Source organism: Zootoca vivipara, chromosome 1 (assembly GCF_963506605.1).
Source record: "Zootoca vivipara chromosome 1, rZooViv1.1, whole genome shotgun sequence".
Classification (NCBI taxonomy): domain Eukaryota; kingdom Metazoa; phylum Chordata; class Lepidosauria; order Squamata; family Lacertidae; genus Zootoca; species Zootoca vivipara.
Genome location: NC_083276.1, coordinates 96,291,508 through 96,315,773, shown reverse-complemented (window position 1 = coordinate 96,315,773; position 24,266 = coordinate 96,291,508). Strand labels below are relative to the sequence as shown.

The following is a 24,266-nucleotide window of genomic DNA, read 5'->3' as shown; positions in this document are numbered from 1 at the left end:
GGATTTGATTCCTTATTTAATGATTTTCAGAAGCAATGGCAAGAAGGTAATCTGAGGCGACAAAGAGGAAAGGTCCTGAGGGACATGGCAGCAGATGGTCAGCGTTATTTTATTAATTTACTACCATATTAAAGTGTCTATTCTGATCAGTTTTCTGGAAGATGAATTAATTTGGAAAGGTAATCATTCACACCAAGTGGGATGCTGTTGAGGCTCCTGATGTGTTACCAGTGATGGCTGATACCAGGTCACTGCCCATCTCCTTGCCATTTCAGTTTTCATCTTCATAACAAGCACTTCCACTTGTCTCTTGCCATATCTTTTATCCTTGACCCCGTGGTGCACAACACAACTCACTAGACCCTCAGGAAGTGCACAAACCTACTCATAATTCAGCTCATTCATTCTGCCTCCCAAATGTAATCTAGACTGTACTAGTTGTGTATTTGTCAGTGGTACTTGGTACTGGTGGTAGTGGGAATCCTGGGGAAGGTGGTGGGGAGCACTGGGAGCCGTTTTGGTTCGTAAAGAAGCATAGAGACTAGGCATACAAATATTGTGGTGAGTAGCACCACTCTGTGGATGCATTGAAATACTGCAGGGATTCCTTGAACAGATCTCTCTCTGGTCTCAAGTACTTGAAAACTGGGTTCCTTTGCTCTCCTACACTTGCTTTTCCTCCTCTGTTCCTTCATTTCAGCTCTTTACTTGTATTAAATAAAGCTGGGGGTTGTAAATAGTGTTTCAGTCATAATATTTGCATAGAGCATGCAACTTTGAAATAAAATAAAATCCTAGAATGAGAATACTCTTTTAGTTGGTATAATAACCTACCGTATTTCTAGTTCAAAAATAGACAGTGCATGTGGCATGTGCAATGAAATGTTGCGCTGTATCCCTATCCCTTAAGGAGAGTTTTCCTGTTCCAGGCTGGTTTGAAATGTCCAGGCCTGGCAGGAGAGGCATTTCTGGAAGGGTGAAAGGGAAATGGACCCTTTTATTCTTCCCCTTTCCTGTTCTATAAAGAGAAGGAGGGATCAGGTTTAGGATTGCATAGTGACCCTGAATATGAGCACTGATAGAGCAGGGAAGCTGGGAAAGAGAATGGGTCTAATTTTTCCTCTTTTCATTATTCCTATATAATGCTAGAGGAAAGTGCAGGGAAGGAGTCACAGTTGCCCCCATGGGCATAACCAGGTGGGTGCAGCTGCCCCCCCCCCCGCTAAATCAAGTAAGTAAATAAAAATACTTAACTGACCAGTTGTGTTGCAGATAACTTTGTTCTGTCCCCTAAACATAAAGCCTACCCCCTAAATAAATCCTGGCTACTCCCATGGCTGTCCCCTTTCCACTCTCCAGAAACCTTGTTTTCTGTTATATAGCTAAGGTATCACTGGTCATATTCAGAACCTGTATGTTTACTCTCATAGTACACATCCTTGCAACTTAATTCCCCCTTCCAGGATACTTGCCAGACAAGCTGCTAGGGATTAGTTCCTCCTTTTTTTGCTGAGCCATTGTGGTTTTTGATCCATCATGGGAGGCTTGGGTGTGCTCCACCAGATGTGCTGCTGAATCTTGCACCTTTTTCATGCTCCTCAAGTATGTTTGAATGGGGAAGTTGTTGATCTTTCTTTCACAGAGAGGGTAAGAGCATCACTCTCACATATCCCTATGGGAGAGAAATGTAGTTCCCTTTCAAAGATAACATTTCCTGATTGAGATATGTGTGCCCACACTCCCAGCTGCTCAGATATATCTAGCCAAAGCCACCCCCAGAAGCTTTTGGCTTGAGCCCATATCTATACAATTATTTGACAGCTTTGTATTACATGGCAAAAGTGACACATAATTATTTTTCATTTTTCTTTTCCAGGATAACTTTCTATATAGTGTTTCTATTTTAAGTGGAATCCTTTGTACTACCTTGGCAGTGATCAAATTTATGTTGGGGAATGTGCTCACAAGCAGAGCATTGTTAACTGATGGTAAGTAGCACGTATCACATTCCTCTATGTTTTGGCTACTTTTATATAAGATGAAAGATGAGTGAGATGAACATAAGGTAAAATACAAAAACAGCTACAGATATGGGCTACCAGTTAACATGCAGCTGACAGAATTGTTGAGTTTCTTACAATTAAATTAAACATGTGATTCAGACTGCATAATCACCAAATGCTGTAAGGACAGACACACACACCCGCGCCAAGATTAATAGGAACCGTAGTTTACCCTACACAGAGCTAATTCCCAGCACTTTTAACAAATGATTAAATGCATTGTATGTATGCAGCCTTAGCTTCCCTGATTTGCAGAGATTTTTATTTCTGGCATTTCTGGCAACTACAAGCTATAAAAAAATGAAGACATTCAAAGTGACAAAACGATGGATGGAAGTAGCCCTTTAAATAAAGCATGGAGACCAGTAAACTCCAAGGAGTTAATATTAGTAATACTATTGCAAGCAAGTCAGGAGAGCTTGAATGCATTAATAGTAGTCAGATGGAGTGTGTGTGTTGCAGGAAATGAGAGGCCCCCCCAAAATGGCCAAATCATAGGCTTCTTCTGATACTGGGTGGTTTTGTCCATGCAGGCTGCTGTGTAGTGCATAAAAAGATGTCAAACAGCAGCAAGAATACTGTAATTACCGGTACTTATGAGGGACAACCCTGTTTGTCTTGCTCCAAACGAAAAATCCCACAGGAGTCAAGACAGCAGACATGAGAAATTCAAGTAAGGAGCACAGAGAAAGGCCTATTGACCTAGTCATCCTGTTTCCCACAGTGATCCATCATGTGGTCCAATGAGTGTAATAGGCTTTTCCTGCTGTGTGGTATTCTGAAGCATGGTGCCTTTCTGTGAACCTGAAAACAAAAGCTGGAAACAGATGCTTTGATACCACTAATTTCATTTTAATGCAATTAAATATGGTTCAAATCTTGGATAAACTGTTGAAAAGTAACATATAAACATTATTTTTTTAAAAAACAACAACAACTGTGTCATCTAAGCTCTAGCCATGTGTACTGAGCTTTTATAGGTAGATAGCCATGTTGGTCTGACGTAGTCGAAACAAAAAATAAAAATAAAAATTCCTTCCAGTAGCACCTTAGAGACCAGCTAAGTTTGTCATAGGTATGAGCTTTCGTGGGCATGCACACTTCTGAAGAAAGCTCATACCTATGACAAACTTAGTTGGTCTCTAAGGTGCTACTGGAAGGATTTTTTTTTTTAGCTTTTATAGTCTCACTGCATTGCGCTTTGTGTGAGAGAGTGCCAAACAGATCATTTAGAACCTACAGAATGCCACTGCTTTCCTACTGGTACATTTTGGGAGGTTGAGACCATATTCACTCAGCACTGCAGCGGTTGCACTGGTTGCTGGTTAGCTTCCTAGTGTTGGTTCTTATGTTTTGACGCTCTTAATTGCCTGAGGCCTATGTACCTTAAAGACCATTTCTCTTTATTGGTATAAGCCCCTCTCCTCACAGTGAAACATTGGTTGTAAGAAAACAGGAGGCTCTTTGTTACAAGCTAAAGCATTCCTTAAGTTTAGGAGGTTCAGGGTTGCTCTTTCCACCCTCTGGAATGGGCGAAAATACTGCCCTGTGATATTCTGTAGGGTGTAGCGCAGGCATAGGCAACCTTTGGCTCCCAGAAACATGAGTAGCGTCATGAGTAAAAATTCCCTAGATGATTTGACTGTTGAAGAAGGATGACAACTGTTGGAGGAGCGAGTGGTGCCTGTGGTAGCAGAAAAAGCTGACTGCTTTCACATCATCACAGCTGTCAGAGCCATCAGCTGTGAGCAAACAATTGTGGCAATTCTTTTTTTCTTCTAAGAAAATCCATGATTGATGAGAGTGCTGAGATGCTTTTAAGTTTGAACTACTGAAACTTGGAGGCTAAAGTACTGGAGTGAGTTGTGCTATGGTAATTAACTCAACACAAATGCCCCCTCTTTAGCCCCAAAACAGTTGTTGTTGTTTAATTTCCCCACCACTCCTAGAAGTCTATAATCAAGGCCAGCTGCTTCATTTCAGTGATTTTTGCATGTCTGTGTGTCTCTCTCTGGTCCCCCAGGAATGGTCTGGCTTCTTCACTTTCAGGAAGAGCAGCAGCAAAAGCAGAGCATGGAGGCAGCAAAGGTTTACCTCAGGCATCCCCAAACTGCAGCCCTCCAGATGTTTTGGCCTACAACTCCCATGATCCCTAGCTAACAGGACCAGTGGTCAGGGATGATGGGAGGGCCAAAGTTTGGGGATGCCTGGTTTAAATACTATGTAACTGACCATAGTTTCACCAGATGTCAGTTACATCAAAAATGGGAATTAGAGAATTCTGGGTTTAATTGCAGCTCAAACAAAGCGGTTGTGTGTGTTGATAAAAAAAGGCTCATTCATATCTCTGCTTATTAAACCAAGATAAGACCATCTGAATCGGCTCAGTGGTAAAACTGATGGAATGTTTTGTCCCACTTCTTTACCTGTTTAATAGGCCACAATTACAGTGGTGCCTCGCTTTACGAATGCCCTGCTTAACGAAATTTCCGCTATACGAATGGATTTTGCGATCGGAGGTTGCCTCGCAAGACGACGAGGTTTTCTATGGCCGCCGCTTCGTCTTGCGAAGCGTGGCCATAAAAACCTCCGATCACAAAACCTATTTGCAAAAGGCATTCGTCTAGCAAAAGGGGAACCAGCTGTAGGAAGGGAAGAAGGCAAAGAAAGATCAGCTGAGAGGCGCTGACAGCTGTCAGCACCTCTCAGCTGATCTTCCTTTGCCTTCTTCCAGCTGCGGCTGGTTCCCCTTTGTTTTCCACTGGTCTCTGCCGGTTGCCCCGAGCAGTGAGGGGCAACCGGCAGAGACCAGCGGAACACTAGCGCAGAAAGAAGGCAAAGGTCTTTCCCCGCCTCGTGTCCGATCCAGGCGGGAGGCGGCGGCAAGGAGAAGCTCTTCTCCCGTCGCCGCCTCCCACCACGCACAGCCGGCATTGAGCGCAGCTTCGGAGACCTCCGAAGCTGCGCTCAATGTTGGGGGAGGCAGGCGGGAGGCGGCGACGAGAGAAGCTTTTCTCCCGTCGCCGTCCCCCGCCACGCACTGTCGGCATGGGGCTTGGCAGCGGTGGGGGAAAGGCGCAGGATCGTTCCGTCGCCTTTCCCCCACCCCGCCCGACAGAGCCGATCCGACGAAGCTTCTGAAGCTTCGTCCAATCCGGCTCTGTCATTGGCAGCAGCGGCGCTTGCTCTCTTGGCTCGGGGAAGCGCCTGCCTGCCTTCCCCGAGCCAAGAGAACAGGCGCCGCCACCGCCACCAGTTCCCCCGGAGCCCATAGGAACGCATTAATTGACTTTTAATGCATTCCTATGGGAAACGGTGCCTCGCTAGACGAAATTTTCGTAGGACGAATTTAGTCCTGGAACGAATTAATTTCGTCTAGCGAGGCACCACTGTACCACTGTTCTCAACTAGTCCTGCATTTTGCAAATAGCTGAGGAACTTCTCTTCCATTAATTACATCGTCGTGATAATTGTGTTGCTGCTGATTTTATTGTTAGCTAAATTAGAGACTGAACTCTGTAATTAGCCTGGTGTCTGTGCATTCAAGCTATTTTAGTCAGGCAGCTACGCACAGATTTCTCTCTTTGTATTTTTGGATTTTGGTGGAATATAATCTTTGGGAGGGTGAGATTCCCACCCACAAACAAGCAATACAGCATGGGGGTGGAAGCAGCAGTTGCACAAAGTGAATTAGTATGTCTCTTTTGCCTGTTAGCACTTTTCTGATTCCTGTTAATTTGCTTCCTGCTGTGACAGCCTGTGGAACTGTAAGTTTCTTTTAGACAGCACAGAGGGGCAGAATCCAGCATTTCCTATCTAGCAGGGATTTCTTTTTTTAAGTCTGCAGATGTCTCCTGTATTTAGTCTTAGTTAATTGTTTAAAAACATGCTAAGTGAGGAGGCATATATTATGCTTGCCAATGTTCTCAACAGAGACAATATGGTATCTGGGAAGGCTCAAGATGGAACCTGGTCAGCAGGCAGAGACTTATGGATAACAATAGATAACTGAACTATCTATTTACCCTTGTATATTGCTGCTGTCCAAGGCCAGCCCACCAATGAGCCAAGGTGAGGTAACTGCCTCAGGCAGCATGATCCAGCAGGACAGCAGATCCCACCACCACTTGTTTCTGTTGTAAATCTTCCCTCACCCCTTCTTCCCTGGTGAGGGGGGCAGCAGCAGAGGAAACTGCTTGGGCGCCTGGGGCGATGCGCCGTGGTGCCTCCGGAGCCTGCCTGCCTCCTCCCACTCAGTTGCCCTACAGCTGGTGGGGGAGGCAGCGGGCGGACTATTTGGGTAGCACGGAGCCTGTTTCCTGTCCAAGCCACCACGTCTCTCCCGGGTAAGTGCCACCCAGCATTTTGTCATCCCCCCTCAGTGGTGACACCTAGGGTGGTCCGCACTCACCGCACCCCCTTCCTCTGCCCCTGGAGGGGTAGTGCCATTTGGGGGTCCGCCTTAAGTGCCCGAATGTTTTCAACAGACCCTGCTACTGTCACATAAGTTGAACCCAAGAATAGTATTATGTATGCTACCATTTCTCCAAGTGGTGAAATCTTCTAGGGGCAGTGCTCATCCAGGTCTGACTGCCTTTGGAAAATATATCATTGGTGATTTAATACTTTTTGTAATATTCAGGTTATTTACAGATACACAAGCAGAGCATAGGTGGAGACAGGACATAGCATCATTGAAATCGCTGCTCCATCAGATCTCCAAAAGCTCATTCTGCCTTCCTGATTCAAACTGCAGTTTTTTGTTTCTGTCTATATATACCCAGGTGGCTCTGTGGGTTAAACCACTGAGCCTAGGGCTTGCTGATCAGAAGGTCAGCGGTTCGAATCCCTGTGGCGGGGTGAGCTCCCGTTGCTCGGTCCCAGCTCCTGCCAACCTAGCAGTTTGAAAGCACATCAAAATGCAAGTAGATAAATAGGAACCGCTACAGCGGGAAGGTAAACGGCGTTTCCGTGTGCTGCTCTGGTTTGCCAGAAGTGGCTTTGTCTTGCTGGCCACATGATCTGGAAACTATACGCCGGCTCCCTCGGCCAATAATGCGAGATGAGCGCGCAACCCCAGAGTCGGTCACGACTAGACCTAATGGTCAGGGGTCCCTTTACCTTTACCTATTTCTATGGGCAAATGTGTGCATGTACACACTTGCTTAAGGTTGTCCTTAGCTTGGAGATATGCTTCCTAACTCTAGCTATTTCCTTGGGGATTCTGGGCTATTTACCTGTAACTTTTCTAACAAGTGATGAGGATGGCAGCTTGACTATTAAGGAACTTTAAGCAGTCACTCTGGCCCCATTAATCCTTTTCTCTCCAAATGCAAATTTCATTTGAATCTGAAAGTAATCCAACTACAAAGCTGGGGGGCTGGGATGGAGAGTAGGCAAGTCCCATTCTCCAAGCTTCCTTCTGTTTGTGATGATTTCCACAATCCAAACTATATTCTATGTAAACCGCTTGGAGATTTTATTTACAATTAAGCGGTATGCCAATTCTGTTAAGTAAAATAAATATTAATTTGTTGTGTGGTATAATCAGTAGCTACTTCGAAACATGGATAGAACAGCAACAGCGCAACAGGCAAGGCAGTATTTTATGTTTTACCAGCAATAGTCAGGACTACAATTTCTCAAAGACTTCTCGCTGCACAGGAGAGACATCTTGTGGCCAGCCAGATAAGGAAATAGCATCCCTAGGTGTTAGTATGGTAAACAAGGGAAGGCCAATTGCCATTAGGCTGAGCTGAAATAGGGTGCTTTTGCTATTTTTATTCCCCTTTTAAGTATTTTTCATTCCAGTGATTCCCACCCCCAAGGGGAACTTCAGTGCCCACCCCTAGCAATAGATTGGGTGCTCATGAAATAAGGCACCCCCCAGCACACATTTAGGCACCCTAATGCATATCATTATAGGTGGTGAGTGCAAAGTGCAGCAGTGCCTCAGGGCATGCCCAGAACAGAAAAAGCAATGAATGGCCGAGTGGGAGTAACTTGAGTGTACAACCAAAAAGTCCCCCAGAGTCATTCCAGCAACCTCCATCCACTAGTGCGAGTGGCAAGCAGTGGAACAGCCATGACTGGGGGGAAACAAACAGGAATGTGTGGAAACTAACATATTGAATACACACATAGCAGTCTGATTTGAAATGCCTATTGGTCCGCATCTGGAAGCACCCAAAGACAGCATTCTGTTTGGACCAGCACCCTAAGAGGCAGCAGAGATGGGAGGAATCCAATTGCAAATGGGGTGTGAAGATGGCAGATGCTGGATAGACATGCATAGAGTGAAACTGGGTTACAGAGAGAAGTTAGAATGCCGACCGGTAATTCGCAATGCTGCGAAATGGTGTGGATACCTGAGTGAGAACTAGGAAGAAATGGAGCAGCTTGAAGTGCAAGGTGGGATGAGTGGTGGAAATTCCAAGGCACTGCAGTGAATACAAAACATCCTTAGCACTTGGATGCAGAGGATTACTTGGGCTGTTGCTTATGAATTCCTAAAAGCTCAGACACTCTGACTCTTTCACCATATAGTGTATAGGGAGACCTCTGGAGAAAAGGCAATGAAGGGTAGTTGAGAGTTAGCCAAGCTGTCATAGGTTTCCTTAAAACCTACAGAACAAGCTCTGTGATGAAGGGAGATGCATGTTCCCTGCACTTATCATAGATTCCTAACTATCAAATGTAAACATAAGCAAAGTCTTATTAAAACAACAACACTGCAGTATCAAAGTGGTCAGTATTTTCATGTGAGGGACATGATCAGAGTGACATCTTGTGGCCAGTACCTAGAAAACCTTAAATTTCTTAGTGGGTTTTGTTTTATGTGAGTTGACAATGGTACACATGTAACTCATTAAACTCATGTGCAAACTCTCTGGTTCTTGGACAAGTCTAAATTTATACTTTTTATCTCAGGTTTCAACTCTCTGGTAGGAGGAATAATGGGATTCTCCATACTTATAAGTGCGGAGGTTTTTAAACACAATGCTGCTGTTTGGTACCTGGATGGAAGTATAGGTGTTCTAATTGGACTGACAATATTTGCTTATGGAGCTAAGTAAGTGCAGTTGTTCCTTTTTTCACCTTATTCTTTGTGTTTGCATGCTTAACAGATACTGTGATGATCTGCTCCTTGTATATGATGCTTGAGGCATGGGGTAGCAGCCTCAAGACTGTTTCCTTAGATGTTGCACTTACTTTGCAGTGGTGTATCTTCATTATTTACCATTGCCCTTACTTTTATTACCTTTATTACCATTGCCCTTACCTTATTACTACAAAGTTTCATTGCTTAAATATCAATGTACTGGATGACTTATAATTGCATGCCTTGCTTAGAACACCTTTTAGAAACCACCTTATCAAAATCCACTTCGAAGTGGTTGAGCTCTGGATAGAATACAAAGATATATTTTCAAAAATCTTCCAGCACCATTGTCCATGATTTTCTGCTCACAACTTGTGACTTTTGTCCTTCATCAACATGTGCTTTCATTTCCAGACTACTTGTGGACATGGTTCCTCGTGTACGGCAAACACGTCATTATGAAATGTTTGAATAAAGACGAGCTCCATGGACTGAATAAAATTTTGCAAAATGTGATAACTTACTACATCCTGGCAAACGGTGCCAATTATATTTACAAGATTGCACTTTGTTTCTCATGGTATATTTTCTTTTTACATTATCTTTCCAAGAAAAGGTCAATCTGTACAATTAGGCAAATATGTACACCGCTTAGATCTTGGCAAAAGTAGCAACAAGCAGCCGTTTTCTTTTGTGTGTGCTATTTAAAATCCTGCAAATGGTAACTGAGATGAGCAAAGTTCACAGTTCTAATCAAGCCGCCATGTTTTGTCTTCTGGAATACTGAGTTCTTCAACACAACAGATGCCTATATAAAGGAGCGAAACCCGAAAGGGCGCAACCACAGTAGTCTTTTACCATGGCACCTTAAGGACTAAAAGGTTTATTGTGGCATGAGCTTCTATAGACAAGAGACTACTACTGCATCCAATATAGACAAGAGATGGCCTTTAGTTACGTTGCCACCAACGTTCCAGAATGTGCCAGCAAGTGAGAATTTCCAGTGTCTTCTGCACAGAACTCAGTGGTATTGTACTTAGCTTATGGGGGCCAACAGACACTACTTGATGCATGAAATTAATTCCCCCACCCCACCAGCCTCAAATCAACCCCCTTTCCCAAACTGCTACATTTTTAAATTCAAAGAATCTAATGTGAATTTCATACTATTTTCTAAAATTCTCTGCACTGCATAAATATGAAGCAACACATTATGAAATATATTAAGCTGCACAGAAAAAATAAGCACAAAGTGTTAATGTACAGGCAAAAGCCAAAAAAGCAAGAGGGGGTAGAGTTTGATTATATGTCTATGGCTGTATTATGCACTTATGTAGCGGTATATATGGGTAAATACTTGGGTGTCCTGTTGTCTGGTAAAAGTGATGGTTTCAAGGTGGTAGTAAGATAGCCTTTCTGCTGTTAGTTAGGCTATTCTGTAGGTGTTCCATGTTCCCACCCACCATCTTATGTAATTTAATATATGGATTACAAGTTATGACTCCCATTATGTAAATCAATAAAGCTGTTACCTATTTTATACAGTACCTGTAATTAAGCTTTAAAAAAGCTCTCTAGATAATACATTAACAATACAATCTATGTACTTATTTAAAGTTAAGTCCTGCTGTCTTCAATGGTGCTTACTAACTTGTAAGTGTGTTCAAGATTGCTTCCTCAATAGAACAAGTCGTCTTGTACAAAAGCCCTCTGAAATGTTGCTGCCATTTTTTCAGCCCTTTCTACGTGAGTTTTACATTGGGTGAGTATGCAGAAATTATCAAAACATAACTTCGTACCTCTTACTGTTTTGATACTGCATTTTGCAAAGGTAGAAATGAGACCTTTACCCAAGCAGCAGCTTCCACAGAAATATGTAAGTGGAATAAAAGTTTACATATAGTCACATACTGAGTAATCAACACAGCAGCTCCTCTACCCTTCTTTAATACGTTTTTTCTTACACCTGCTATATAGTAAATCTGCATAGAACTCAAAATGTGAGACTGATGGTAGTAGGTGTAGGCATTAAACATTTTTATTTAAAAAAATGCTTATCTCCAGTTAAAAAACACTGAAGTGCAATTGCCTGAAATTGCTTGTTGAAGGGTGTATGACAGTGTTAACAATGAAGTTCATTATCTTATGTGACACCTCAGAAATGAGGGTTCTCGTAAGAAATCAGGTCTGTAATCGCCTCCAGAGAAATCCTGTTAAACACATTTGGCATCTAGTCCACTACAGCAACATATGGGGTCAGTTGGTAGAAATGATGCAAATATTTTCTCCCACACTAGGAAGAATCTGTTACAAAAAGGAGTCATAGATTCCAAGCAATGAATTGGCCAGCTAGCTTTCTCTGCATAGAGGACTTTTCCTCCAGGAATTCCTTCTGTTCACAGAACAAAAGCTTAGGATCCCAGCTGTGTGTGTGTGTTTGGCATGGTTAAATAAAGATCACTTGGTGTGCAGCACAGATTGCCAATATGATACCAGTGGGCATACAAATAGAGGTATTCCCAAAAGGCCACAGCATCTCCTCTCCCAGCCTTGAAAGAAGCATTGATTGTATAGCAAACAGAATAGCCGCACTATGCATCTAGTTAGTGCGCATAATTTTCTGCGGTTTGCAAATGTACCAACAGGCCCCAAGAGCTTGGTACAAAATGTACCAAGAGCTGGCAGCACCCATGGTAAATAGATTAATTGGTAATGCAACTGATATTCATACTTTGCACATATTTACAGCTTCTACTGTTTTTCTGACACCTTTGTTTCAGGCATACAGAACTTGTGCTGTGAAACCATCAACCAGGCCTCACACCCATATGTGTAAGGCTGATTTCATGAATTTTATAGCAGGAGAATATCAGTTGCATTGGCAAGGTAGTAACTATCCCTCTTTTTTAAAAAACAACAACCAAAAGCAGAAAAATGAAAGCAGGGACTTTCAATTCTTAAAAGAGGGGGAAGTGTGCTTTTGGCTTCCTCTGTTTTAATAACTATCAGTCATTTATAAGAAAACTCTGATCTTAATTTTAATTTCAAGCACAGTGTGGTTGGATAAAAGAAAAGGTGAAAACAATGCAGTCACACAAGAAAAAGTTTATTGAAAAATAAAATTTTCCCTAGTTTGCCCTACAACAGTTGGTGGGGGTGGGGAAAGGAAGCATTGTCAGCCATGAGAATACATACATATTTACACCTTGGTTTTAAGTTTCCCATGTTGTTAATCTTCTAATTTTACAGTTACTTGCTGTGAAGCAACCTGCTTAAACAAAATATAACGGAACACAATTTAAGAAATAAAAAAACCCCCACAAAATTTCAAGCATGTATTGTTTTAAAAAACATAATCAGTGCTTGTGAAACAGATTAAAATCCTTATTAAACCTTAACCTACTACTCTGCTGAACAGTACTCAGAACTGGGAAGCTAACACTTCTCATTACAAACAATATTTTGACTTTCAATGTTATATTTATAGAGATAGTCAGTGACTTGCTATTCTCTGTTGCACACTTTTTTTAGGGTTTCTCTTATTAGCCAAATGTTAATGTTGTGATCTTGACCCCTGGCTATGGACTGCTTAGCTTATTTTAGTGAAACAGGAGAGCCGTGAATATATGTACTACTCACTGCTTTCTGTTCTAAAAAATAGGACAAGTCTAAGTTGGGAGGTAAGCTTTGTTTTGTCAGACAAAAACAATGCCATTTGCCTAGAACCTGGGTTTCAGTAAGCTATGCAAGCCTTCTGCATGGTTTGCCAGTGAAAAGTCATATTGTAAACTACTTGCCCTGTGGCATTGGGTTCAAGGAGAAGTTTAATTAGAACTAGCAACTGAAAGTGTCCCATAAACACCTACTGCTATATACAGGATATGACCAATTCCAATACAAGAAGTCACTCTCATAATTGTAGTAGTAGTGTGTGTGGGGGGGGTCACTTGATACAAACACACTCCAAATGGTGGGTTATTAAGCAAAGCTGGTACCTTCATGTATACATCAATACCAAGGAAATTAATTTGTTTATATATATAAAAAATGACAGGGCATAGTTAAGTAGCATCATTCAGTGTCCTGAATATATAGTATTCAGTAAGATATAATACCAAGGTACATTCATCTTGTATATGCTATTTCTATAGCATAACATATATATATACACACACACTTTAACATTTGCAATATATTGACTGACCTTCCTACCTGCTCTGTAATATAGTCAATTTATGCACAATATGTTCAGTCTTTACTATGGGAATTTTACATCCAGAGGAGATTTAGAGTGTGAAAGGTAGAATCATAGCTGCCAAGTTATCCCTTTTTTTAAGGGATTTTCCCTTATGCTGAATAGGCTTCCTCGCGAGAAAAGGGAAAACTTGGCAGCTATGGGTAGAATTGTGGAAAACATTTAAATTTTTTAGAATAAGAAGAAGCGAAGCATGAGCCACTCAGTATAAGAAGCTTAAGGTACTGGAAATCAATTCCAGGAGACTGGGATAAATAGAAACAAGCACAGATAAGAGAGATATCAATACTGGCCATTAGAACCCAATTATTTATGGCAGATGGAATGTGGAAGTTGCTGCAGGTGTGAGTCTTATGTCTGAAGCATATGCAACTTGTTCAGCCACTGTGAGAACAAGATGCTGGACTAGATGAGCCGCTGGCCTAATCCAGCAGGCTCTTCTTATTTTATATGCTGTGTACATTCACTCCTCAATAGCTGCTACCTATCCTAGTAAAACAAAGTTAAGGACAACAGAGAATGCATAATTGAAACTAGGCGGTAATTTTAGTTGCTTTAAATTGATTCAAACTGCTTAAATGTGGTTGTTAAAATATCAGCACAAGCAAGGTGACAGTAGTTAGGCTTTGTCTTGGGCAGTGTATACATGCCTGTTTACTTTGTATCCAGTAAACTCCTGGTTTGGGAAGTGGTGTGCACATGACTTTAGCTGCAATTCATATCTGCCCTGTTGTTTCATATAAAATGCTGCATTCTGATGTGCTTTTCCCTAAACCAGCTTTGCTCCAAAGTGAGAAAAAGAAAGCCCTAGCTGCACTGTAAGCCATGGGTAGGATTTTTTAATTATTTTTTGTCCCTCTCAGGTGGGTGTCATTGCCATTATAAGAGAACAAGGGAGGCGTTCAGGGTGAGTTCCAGCACCTTTTCCTAGAAAAATAGCGCTAGCCATGAGCAAAGCTTCTTAAATAGCCACTCTCTTGCTTTCCAGGTACTGTTAGACTCCCAAATCCTATCAGCACTGACTGGCATCAGCAGTGGTCAGATATAATGGGACTGCGGTAAAAGCTGGAGGACCACCAGGTCCACAGCATTGCCTTAAGGCAATTTGTAGTTCAAGCATCTGAGTGACTATTTACTAAGTTTTCTGCAGAACAATCCTAATTATTCTTGCAACATTATAAGCAGGAGGTTGTAATTTCAGATATTTTGAATTAGTCTAGTTTCATGTGGAAGGAAGGTTAACATGATACAAATTGGCATGAGTTGGAAGGATGCACCTGTTCCTGGATTTCCTTGCAAGGTTGTTCTGGTGGAAGAGAATACAGAATAGACTTTGAAAATGTCTCTTTCTGTGTACCTATTATGCTATTTTAATGTGATGGCACCAATAATTTAAGTTGGAATGGTACTTTATTACCTCTAAAGTTATTGATTAAAAAAAATAAGCAAAAAGACCATCTATAAAAATGGTGTATAGGGTTCCTTTAGCAAAGCAGAAACCACACCAATCATTTAAAACTGCTGAGAACCAATCAAAGTAAAATAATAGTTATAGCATCTTTGTATAACATATGGTTTCATATTAGGTGAATTGGTTCAAAGAGGAATTGGTTCAAAGAGCACCTAATCATGCTGGTAGCAGCAAAACACCCAGTTTTTGTTTTTGTTTTTAAAAGGAAAAGGCATTTGATAGATTAAGATGGATTGCTGGAAGATGCCTCCTTTGAATAAGACTTTTTAAAAAAGAGGTTCTTATTGTGGATGAAAGATAAGATTTTTATCAAAGGGTGGAAGGAACCAGCTATTACTAAGGACATTGATGGGCTATGTACAACTCTGCATGTTGATACTTTTTTATATATATAAAACAAAAACTTGCATGACAATTGCAATTGCTTGTTGCATTTCACAACAGCCATCTAGAGCACCACATATAATCAAAGCCAGAGGACATACTGCATAACCAGCTTAAAACACCTATCAATGCCTTTTCAACAGTAACTCTCTTCAATTGTTGCACTAAATAAACAGCAGTTACCTAGAATATGAATGGCCTCTATTTTGCCCAAAAGGCAGGAAGCAATGATCTAGTATTGTATGAAACCTATTGAGATTTATAATCTTCAGGCATAACCCACCACAATTACTAGTACTAACATCCATTGTGAATGCACAGTGATTTTGTAGCTGTCACGACACCCTTTTCAATTCAGAACCTGTATGAAGGCTATTCTTTCTTTAGAAAGCTCACTTTCAAAAATAGAAGAACAAAGGCACTAATTATGGGGAGGCCACTGCGTTATGTAGTTAATTCAATTGTGTGCCTCAAAAACTTTATAACTTTTGCAACAAAAGTTATTGGGGGGGACGGGACGACATAGTGAACCGTCCCTGAATTGCTCCCAAGCACATTTTTAAAAAACTAAGCAGCCTGTCAAGACAACCAGTGGGCATCGTACCATCAAGGTATAAAATGTTGAATGATTAATTATAATGCTAAATACATTTTTATCCCCAGTTACAAATGGAAGTTTCTATAGACTTTTCAGAGGAATTGATTTAGGGCCTACTTACACACACTAAAAATTCTCCATATTGGACAGCTATATAACCAGAGCCACACTGACAAAATAACGTGCGAGTATTCAGTCATGTTGGGAGGCAATGTTCTTCTCTGTGGCAATTTGTAAAAAGAAGGAAGCCCAATGCTATTACAAGTGTCACCACTTGTGCTCAAAAATTTATCCTGTAGTATATCTGACTATTTTTGAGGAAGTGCATAGGTAGACCCATACAACACCAGTCTCTCTGCACTTGCTTGAGGTGGTTAGGCTGCTCCTTGTGACTTGGTGTTAGGCGTCTGATAATCCTTATTCTACAAGAGTGGTGTGAATGTTAGAAGCACATAACATGCCATGGCAGCTGTGTGAACTTGAGCTAGGGGACATGCACTCTCTGATGCTACAGGGATGAGCAATTACACCTCCTTTGAAGAAAAACAGGAAGGGACTTTTCTCTCTAAACAACTTCTGGAGTGCTTATGTGGTCAACCTTACCTACTACTAAATGTGAAGAACTTAACAGGAGTGCCTTCATACTTGCGAAAGTTTGTGTTAAGAACTTCATTTCCTACAAGAAAATAACCTATTTCTTCAAAAGATCATGCCAGTGAAGTACTAGTAATTTATAGAAGAACATACTGAACTGCATTCTTTTGAGAGAGAGAGAAAAATCATGTACATACCAATTTACATTTCTAATTCTTTGATATTGGACGTCAACAATTTCCTGTCACTTGGAACATGAAAAGTACACTACCAAACCATTTAAGACCAGGCAGATGGGGATTAGCTAACTATATTCTCTCCTCCCTCCTTTACTAAGATTTAGCATGGATAATGCATCATATATAAGCGCATTGTGTTTAGACACAAACATTCAAGTACAAATATCAATAGGTAGCATTCTCTTTGAGCTGTTGCAGCTTGAAGTACGTACTTTTGCTTTGTCTTTTTTCCAATATTAAAAAATACTCTTTATAAATCATACCAATATTTACAGAAAGTATATAAATCCTCAAATTAGTGTTCCATTATAATTGCTCAGGCAATGTTCACATCCCAAACACACAATTTAAAATAAAAAATTAAAAGGCACACATATTAGCAGAATGTGCTTCAACACTGCCATGCAGAAACCAACCCCACCCACTGAACCACAAGAGAGACAAATGATCAAAACTAGGTGAAATGTACTGAAAAGCATACCTATTTATAGATGTGCAAATCAACTTGCATATATGAAATAAATGAGGTTTTTATTGGCATTTTTAAACAGTGTATTCAATCTTTACCTTTCAAAGGTAAGCTTTAATGTTAAAGTTCTTTAAAAATAAATTACGTAAATGCTTCTCTCAGGTTTTGGTGATCTCTTAGAACAAGATTTCTTTTTATAAAAAAATAAAAAATACCAAGTTACAAACTTGTAAAATAAGGGAGAAAATTTTGATATATGAAGACATGATGCTTCTGGCATGATGCATTTTTTCATTTTATTTCAGACTTCAGGGAGCTCCATGAATTGTAGACCACTACACCCAAAGCCAAAACCTGCCAAAATGATTTGCAATTCTATTTATCCCCTTAGATCTCCTAATAATCCTCAAGTGAAATGCCACATTTCTGCATTTGAACTTTTAAAAAATGGTCCAGGTTTCAGTCAAGAAAGGCATTCCCCTCAAATATATAAGTTTGTCTGGCTTTAATGAAAAACCACCTTAATCATCACCTGCCATCTGCTCTTTATGCTGGCAGAGGATTATGAAGGCATTTGTTTTCAATGTGTCATTCATTAAAGGTATTCATAGAGATAGGTTTGAAGAAAAACCTTCTAGATAGTGTGGATCATGGTACAAGTTTAATTTGCTTCCACATTTTGATGCTTAAAAAGCGTGAGGTACACTGACCCTGTACTAACTACAACATGGTTAGATGAAACTTATTTTGTACCATCTGCCAAGTCTTCATAGTAAACACCATAATAAGGCTAATACACAAATTCATTTCTTTTCCACAATTGGTGTATACTGTTACTTTAAAAAATGCAGCTATGAAATAACTGGATGAGCCTATCAAAGGTCTGATCCTATTCTCAGTGATATCATAAAACGCTTGAAGAAATAATGGGAGACCATGCCATATGCAGAGTAAACCCAATAACTTGAAGTTAGTCATAATTTAAGTCCATTCATTTCAGTGGCCTGCTCTGAATATGGCTTACTCTGATACCACCCTACAAAAATGTTATCAATTAAACCTTCTCGGTACACTGCCACTCATTATAACCACATAGCATTTGGCCAACATACAGTATGTCTAAACTAGCAATTTACAAATATACCCCCTGCTGAAAGACTATATTATTCATTGCACCAACAAACTAACAAAACTCAAATCCTTCTCTTGGGGCTTGTTTGATGCAATGTATGAAAACAAAAACACATTTAAAATGTTGCAGTAGAGGACAAAATTTATGTTATTGTTGAAAGAAAAATATCTAAGCAAATGATCAGATTCGTAAAACTGTATATCAACATTTACTTTATATCTTTCTCTGGAGAAGAAATATTAGATTGGAACTGGCCCTGTTACTAAAGCCAAACTAATCTGAATGTGCTAACTAAGATGCATTTACAGCACATATATTCTCAAACATTTTTGCTGCAGCAGCAATTGGTAGTGCTTTGTTTATTGCCAGGTCTAGTTTGATGATGGTTTGTCCTCATAAAGAACACATTAGAACAAATAAGTCAATAACCAACAAGGGTATCAATGTTGAAGAGTGATCATTTTAAAAAGGAAGGAAAGAGGGATGGGCTCCCGTGTACTTACAAGTGTGGGGCAGAAACTGCCTGGTAACTTAACACACAAGGCTAGATTCCAAGTGTTAACTATTACAGAAGTCCAAGACATCACACAAAAGCCAGTCACGAGTTACTGGAACTGGGGCCAGCCACTGCTAATTTTTAATCCTATGCACAAACAATTAAAAGTTTGTAGTCTTGTCAAACATTTCTGGAGCTATGCCCTGCCGATATTAAATAGTACTTAAAAAAAGAGGTGTTTTCCCTTATGGTCTTTGGTATGTCAAAAGATATGTGAGTGCTTCCCACAATAAACAGTGAATGCCAAATAATGAATTAAGTTACATTACAAAAGAGCAGAAAGAAGTGTATTATCCCACCAGTAGAAATAGTAAGGAATGTTTAGGGTAGAGGGGGGAGAAGCAAATAACTGAAGTATCATACTCTGATATAATATTGAAAATTGTCCAAGTTATTTCTTCCCAACCTGTGGTAGCTTTTAGCTTCAAAGTGAGGAAACATCCATTTTCTATCTAATGTCTCTTTTGCCTTCCACAAACAGTGCTTTTAAAGAAGTCAGCTGTGCTGCAAAAGCAACCCCTTTTTCCTAAAAAGAGGGAAAAGCTGGTCTACAACTACTTTTAATTAAGGACTTCAGGAAGAGATCTCACTTGCTTATAGTCATTGTTTTGTTCATGTCCGTCCGTCCTATAAAAACTTGTTAAATCCCCACAAGCTGTCAAAGACAGACTAGCACAATTTGACTGCCTCACTTCTATTTTCAACTTTCAGTCACTGTTTCTCCACCTTATACCGAGGAAAATATTGCTCCAATGGCACCATTTTATTTTCAGTGATCTAACAGTATGTCTAATCACCACCCTACAACAAAACTTTGTGGGACCGGGAAAGATGGGTACACTCATAATTCTAGACAAGACCATACATTTTAAATATTACGCTTATGTGGCTTAGAAGCCCCAATGAATGGCACAATCATAATCCATTATCAAACCAAAATGATCTGCGACTCAGGAAGCCACCAGTTAATGGTGCTACTTGCTTAGCTATGTGGAGACCACCACATAGCTGTGGATTTGCAGAATGTGTCAGATGAGATAAAAACCAATAGATATTCTGTAGCTGTGTTCCGTTGTGGTTCCATGTTCACCAGCCATTCAGGATTCAGAAGACCCCCATAAACAATACCCAGGATTGTGTTAGTCTTTCCTGTACTGACCAATCTCTTCCAGGTCTGGTTTTGTTTTTTTGTACTGGAAATAATATTCAGAAAAGTTGTTTATCATGAGAAGTTGTTGGTAAAAGAAACCAACACTCTTAATTTACCTTTAAAAAATGCCGGACTTCGTTTGTTACCTCCTTAAGTAAATTAAAGAGATTTCTGTGTCACTAGAATTGCTTGCTTAGGAAAAAAATATAAATCATTTGAGATTTTTTTAAAATCGCTTTTCTGTTCCATCGTAGCACAGATGTTTGCTCCTCAGCAATTGTTCTGCCTGCAGTAGCAAAGTGCAAGAAATTGCAGCAGCTCTCACTAAGCCACTGGCTTTGTCCCTTCATCAAGTCAAGTGAGCTGCTGCTATAGACAGTCTTTACAAAGTGCAACTTGTCCTTTAAGGTAGTCTCTGCAAGGGCAGATTCTTTTGTGGCTTGGATGAGATCCTGCACAGCTGAACAACAAGAGATCACCCTGGAAAACACAGTGTTTTCTCTTTTCATCAAAAGATGGAACCACAATATCATTTGCAGACTCTGCTGTATGACATTCAATGTTGTATCTGGAAAAGAAAAGGAAAAGTAAGACAACCTACATCACCTGCAATAATTCAGCAAGCAGCAGCAGCAGCAGCAGCACTTCCAACTCATGGTGCCAAAGGTAGGTAATGCAGAGATTCAGTTCATACATAAAACTGACATCTCAGCAACCAGGTCCCGTAAGCTGCCCAACTCACAATGTCAAAAATCACACCGATAATTTCAAAAGCTTGTTACAAGAAGTCAGAGCCTCACTTACTCGGAACAGATTGACAGCATCCCAGAATACTTGGTTACACAAACACTGATGAGCAGAAATACTATAATCCAGAGTTCTCTTTGACATGAAGTGGCATAGAGTTCACAGTTAAAAGTGGATAACTAGAATGTATGATATCTGTACAATGCAGTTTTACTATAGGCCTATTCATTATATCCCCCCTTCCCTTCCATAAAAAGAAAAGTAGGGATGAGCCCACTGCCCCCCACCACTTCCCCAATCCTTCATCCTCCCTCTACAGCACGCTGCCTGTTCTAGTCAAGTAGGCTCCCTGCGCAATTGAAAACCCTGGAAGTTCTAAATCGTGGCAAGTCTGCTTCAGTACAACATGTTCCCAACAAGCAGTGAACTGCAGGAACAATGATGGAGTGTGCAGGAATCACTCCTTGTTTGCACTTCTCCTCATGCAATGCTTATCATGTGGTGATGGTGAGAATGAGTGATTCGGAATTAGGTTGCCTGGGCACTGTGGCACACTGCTCTGGAAAGTAGTGACTGTCTTGTATAGGACATTCCCCAAGCCTATGGGCCAGTTTACACTTTTCTAATTCATCCAGCAAACCCGCCTATATATGCAGCAGTGTAGAGTAAAGCTAGAAGCTGGCAACTATTTTAAGGATGATGATTGAACAAAAAGCAGTGGCAGATGCACATTCACAAACGTGATTCTAGTAATGCTACTATTATTCCTATAGTACAATGGAAATCTTCCACACTAATACCACGGTTGACTCACTTCATACAATAATTGTCCCATGTGACAAGTTTACTGGGGGCATATACCTAAACAAACCATGATTTAACACAGTTCTCAGCGAGCATATGTAAGTTAACATACACGAGAGTATATAGGGAGATGGGGGTTTCTTTTTCGCCAATACACCAGTCTAGGGGAAATTATTTGAAAAGTAGATCTAAACATCAATTGTAACTTGTAGGTCAAGGTAGGCAGAAGCCCGGGAATTGGTTGCAATACAAAGGAAAGCTATGGTAAATTCTCTGTGCTTAGCAACATGCACGGCATCATTTGGTTCACTTTTCTCTGAATATTGTGCTATGCAGGCATATAGATGCATGAACACAAATATTCCAAAGCCTCTGAAGTTTCTATCTCGTGGTGAGATCAAAACCCTGTTCCAGAGCAACATTCAAAATGTGCTGAAAATGTTTTCTTGCAACTTTCTTTTCTTGTCCTTGGAACTGCAGTACTTACTTCAAGAGGTCTTTGTCCTTGTTCAGGTGCTGGAAAAAGGATGGCTCACAGATGAGCTGATTTTCTTGACAAACCTGCTTACATGATTTCCCAGACCCAGCAATTTTAACCTGAAGGGCACTTAATGGGGGCCACATCACTTGCCCGTGACAGAAATCCTGAAAAAAAGTACATTTCATAATGACAGGGCAAAAAGTGATTTTACTCAATACGCTGTTGTTACTCAAAGCTTCAATCTCCAGACGGTTCAATCAAGACTAAGGTAACCAGCATGGATCTCAGGACTGCCTAGATCTCCGCCAAATGTATAATCTTGTTTCAGGCTCCTGTCTGAAACTTGAAAGCCACCACCACTCAGGGTAAACACAGCTAGATGGACCAATGTTTGGTTTTAGTAGAAGGCAGCTTTTAATGTATGTTTTCTGTCTAAAAATGTGGGACCCCCAAGGCAATGAACAGCAGCCAACTAATAAAATAAAAATATTAAAAGAGCACTGAAAATGGCTCAGCAACAACAAAAAAGCATCACCAAGCAATCTATTAGAGGTGTGCACTGACCACAAGATTTGTTTTGGACGCTGATAAGAGTGCTTTATAAAATAGCCCTCTACCAGTTAGTTTACTGGTTAAGTGAAATTAGTTGCACAACTGTGAGCTTTAGTCTATTCCAGTTCTATTCAACAGAGAACAAGCATTGGTAATATAGTGGCATACACATGGAGAACATACCTGTTTCTCTATGAAAACATTCATTCTCTGGAGCATCCCCTCACATGTGAATTCAAAGGGCAGGTAAGGTTCAATCTGTTAAAATAAAATGTGCAGGTTAGTTCCTTCTTTTTAAAAAATATTATCCAAGGCACCACTGTAACATATGTTTGTGCAGGTGCTCAGGTATTAGTTATGAAGTTGTTAAGTAAGGCATCTGCCATTACTTGAAACTATATAAACACTCGGCAACTTTCACACCCGTAGTATTTCCTAGCCCAGTTTCCCCTACCATTAAAGCTCTCAGCTACCAGAGAAATAATTTTGTGCTTTTTTGATCTGTAACTCCCCACCCCCACCCCCCGAAGCTTCTTATTTGCTCAGGATGCATAGTAAAATGGCATCTGCTTTAACAAAGTACAATCTATACATATATTCAAACATGACATTCTAGCTATATTGGATGGGCAGGGCTGCGGAGTTACCAGCTGAGTGCCCCCCCCCCAGTTTCAAGTTCTTAACAGGATATAAACAGTCTATCTTTTGAAATAATGTCATTCATATTTTGCATATTGCATGGTATTTGCAATATATAGGTTTTGCATATTCATGGATCTTATATAATGATCCATGTGAGTTTGCAACAAGCTTTAATTCATCATAGCCAAAAAACATAGAAAGTTTTATTTTTGTTGGATTATTTAAGGCTTTTAGTTTCATATTGAGCTCTTTCTGATAAATCTCACACTATCGTATGTTTCTATTCCATATTTATGCATTGATTTACAAATGCAGTGGGTGGTTTTTTTTAAAAAAAAATCAACAACACACAAAACTGTTAACCTTTTGATTCAAAATTGCTTTCACTGCCTTCTCAACTTCAGAGAGGTCATTGATGTTTACAGTCCAAACATGAGGCTTCCCGATGTAAACTTCAGCATAGGGGTGTTGAGATGTTAACTGAAAGAAAAACGATCAAATGTCATCTTTCCGGGAATAGTGTTCATTTCAGTAGGCAAATTTCAATAAGATGCAAAATGTGTAGATAACATAACACTCGAGCCATTTATTCCTTTGTTTTCAAAGCTTTGCTCACGTCATCATAGTCACCAAAAATGAATTATCTGTCAAGATTTCCTTAGAACCTAATCATTGAAATATGGGGCAAGTAACTAGATAAGTGTCAGGGACAGTGTAATGCATCTTGAAAAAGGGAAGCAGACAGTCTAGTGTATCTTGCAATAAAGCATCCTAACATTCTGATACTAAATTCTGACCTCTCTAGTATCTCTTGCCAAGCTAATTAGTATTTATATGAGAATTGTATGCTCAGTCATTTCCATTTGTGTCGAAGCTGGAAGACTTGATAAGATTGCTTAATTTGTAGCTTATTTACTTAACGTTTTGAAAAACTTAATACAGCTTAAAAAACAAATTCAGAGCATATGCTATCTAAGCCATCTCTTTTTTTATTTTACCTTCATGGTGTTCCAAAACATTCTGCACC

General features: G+C 40.2%; 2 protein-coding genes across 4 annotated transcripts in view; one reads left to right on the top strand and one right to left on the bottom strand.

The window, feature by feature from the left end:
* The window catches only part of TMEM163 (transmembrane protein 163), a 76,838-nt gene extending 66,133 nt beyond the window's left edge, over positions 1-10,705 (top strand). Inside the window, exons 6-8 of the mRNA XM_035130432.2 lie at positions 1,877-1,988; positions 8,994-9,135; positions 9,580-10,705. Of these exons, the coding sequence (XP_034986323.1) occupies positions 1,877-1,988; positions 8,994-9,135; positions 9,580-9,640 (315 nt within the window). The 3' untranslated portion in view covers positions 9,641-10,705. The remainder of the gene's footprint in view (positions 1-1,876; positions 1,989-8,993; positions 9,136-9,579) is intronic.
* Positions 10,706-12,255: 1,550 nt separating this feature from the next.
* The window catches only part of MGAT5 (alpha-1,6-mannosylglycoprotein 6-beta-N-acetylglucosaminyltransferase), a 118,498-nt gene continuing 106,487 nt past the window's right edge, over positions 12,256-24,266 (bottom strand). For all 3 annotated transcript variants that reach the window (XM_060279337.1, XM_035130388.2, XM_035130397.2), the window contains 4 exons: positions 23,603-23,719; positions 22,781-22,855; positions 22,052-22,209; positions 12,256-20,581 (listed from right to left, as the gene is read on the bottom strand). In XM_060279337.1, the coding sequence (XP_060135320.1) occupies positions 20,383-20,581; positions 22,052-22,209; positions 22,781-22,855; positions 23,603-23,719 (549 nt within the window). In that variant the 3' untranslated portion in view covers positions 12,256-20,382. The remainder of the gene's footprint in view (positions 20,582-22,051; positions 22,210-22,780; positions 22,856-23,602; positions 23,720-24,266) is intronic.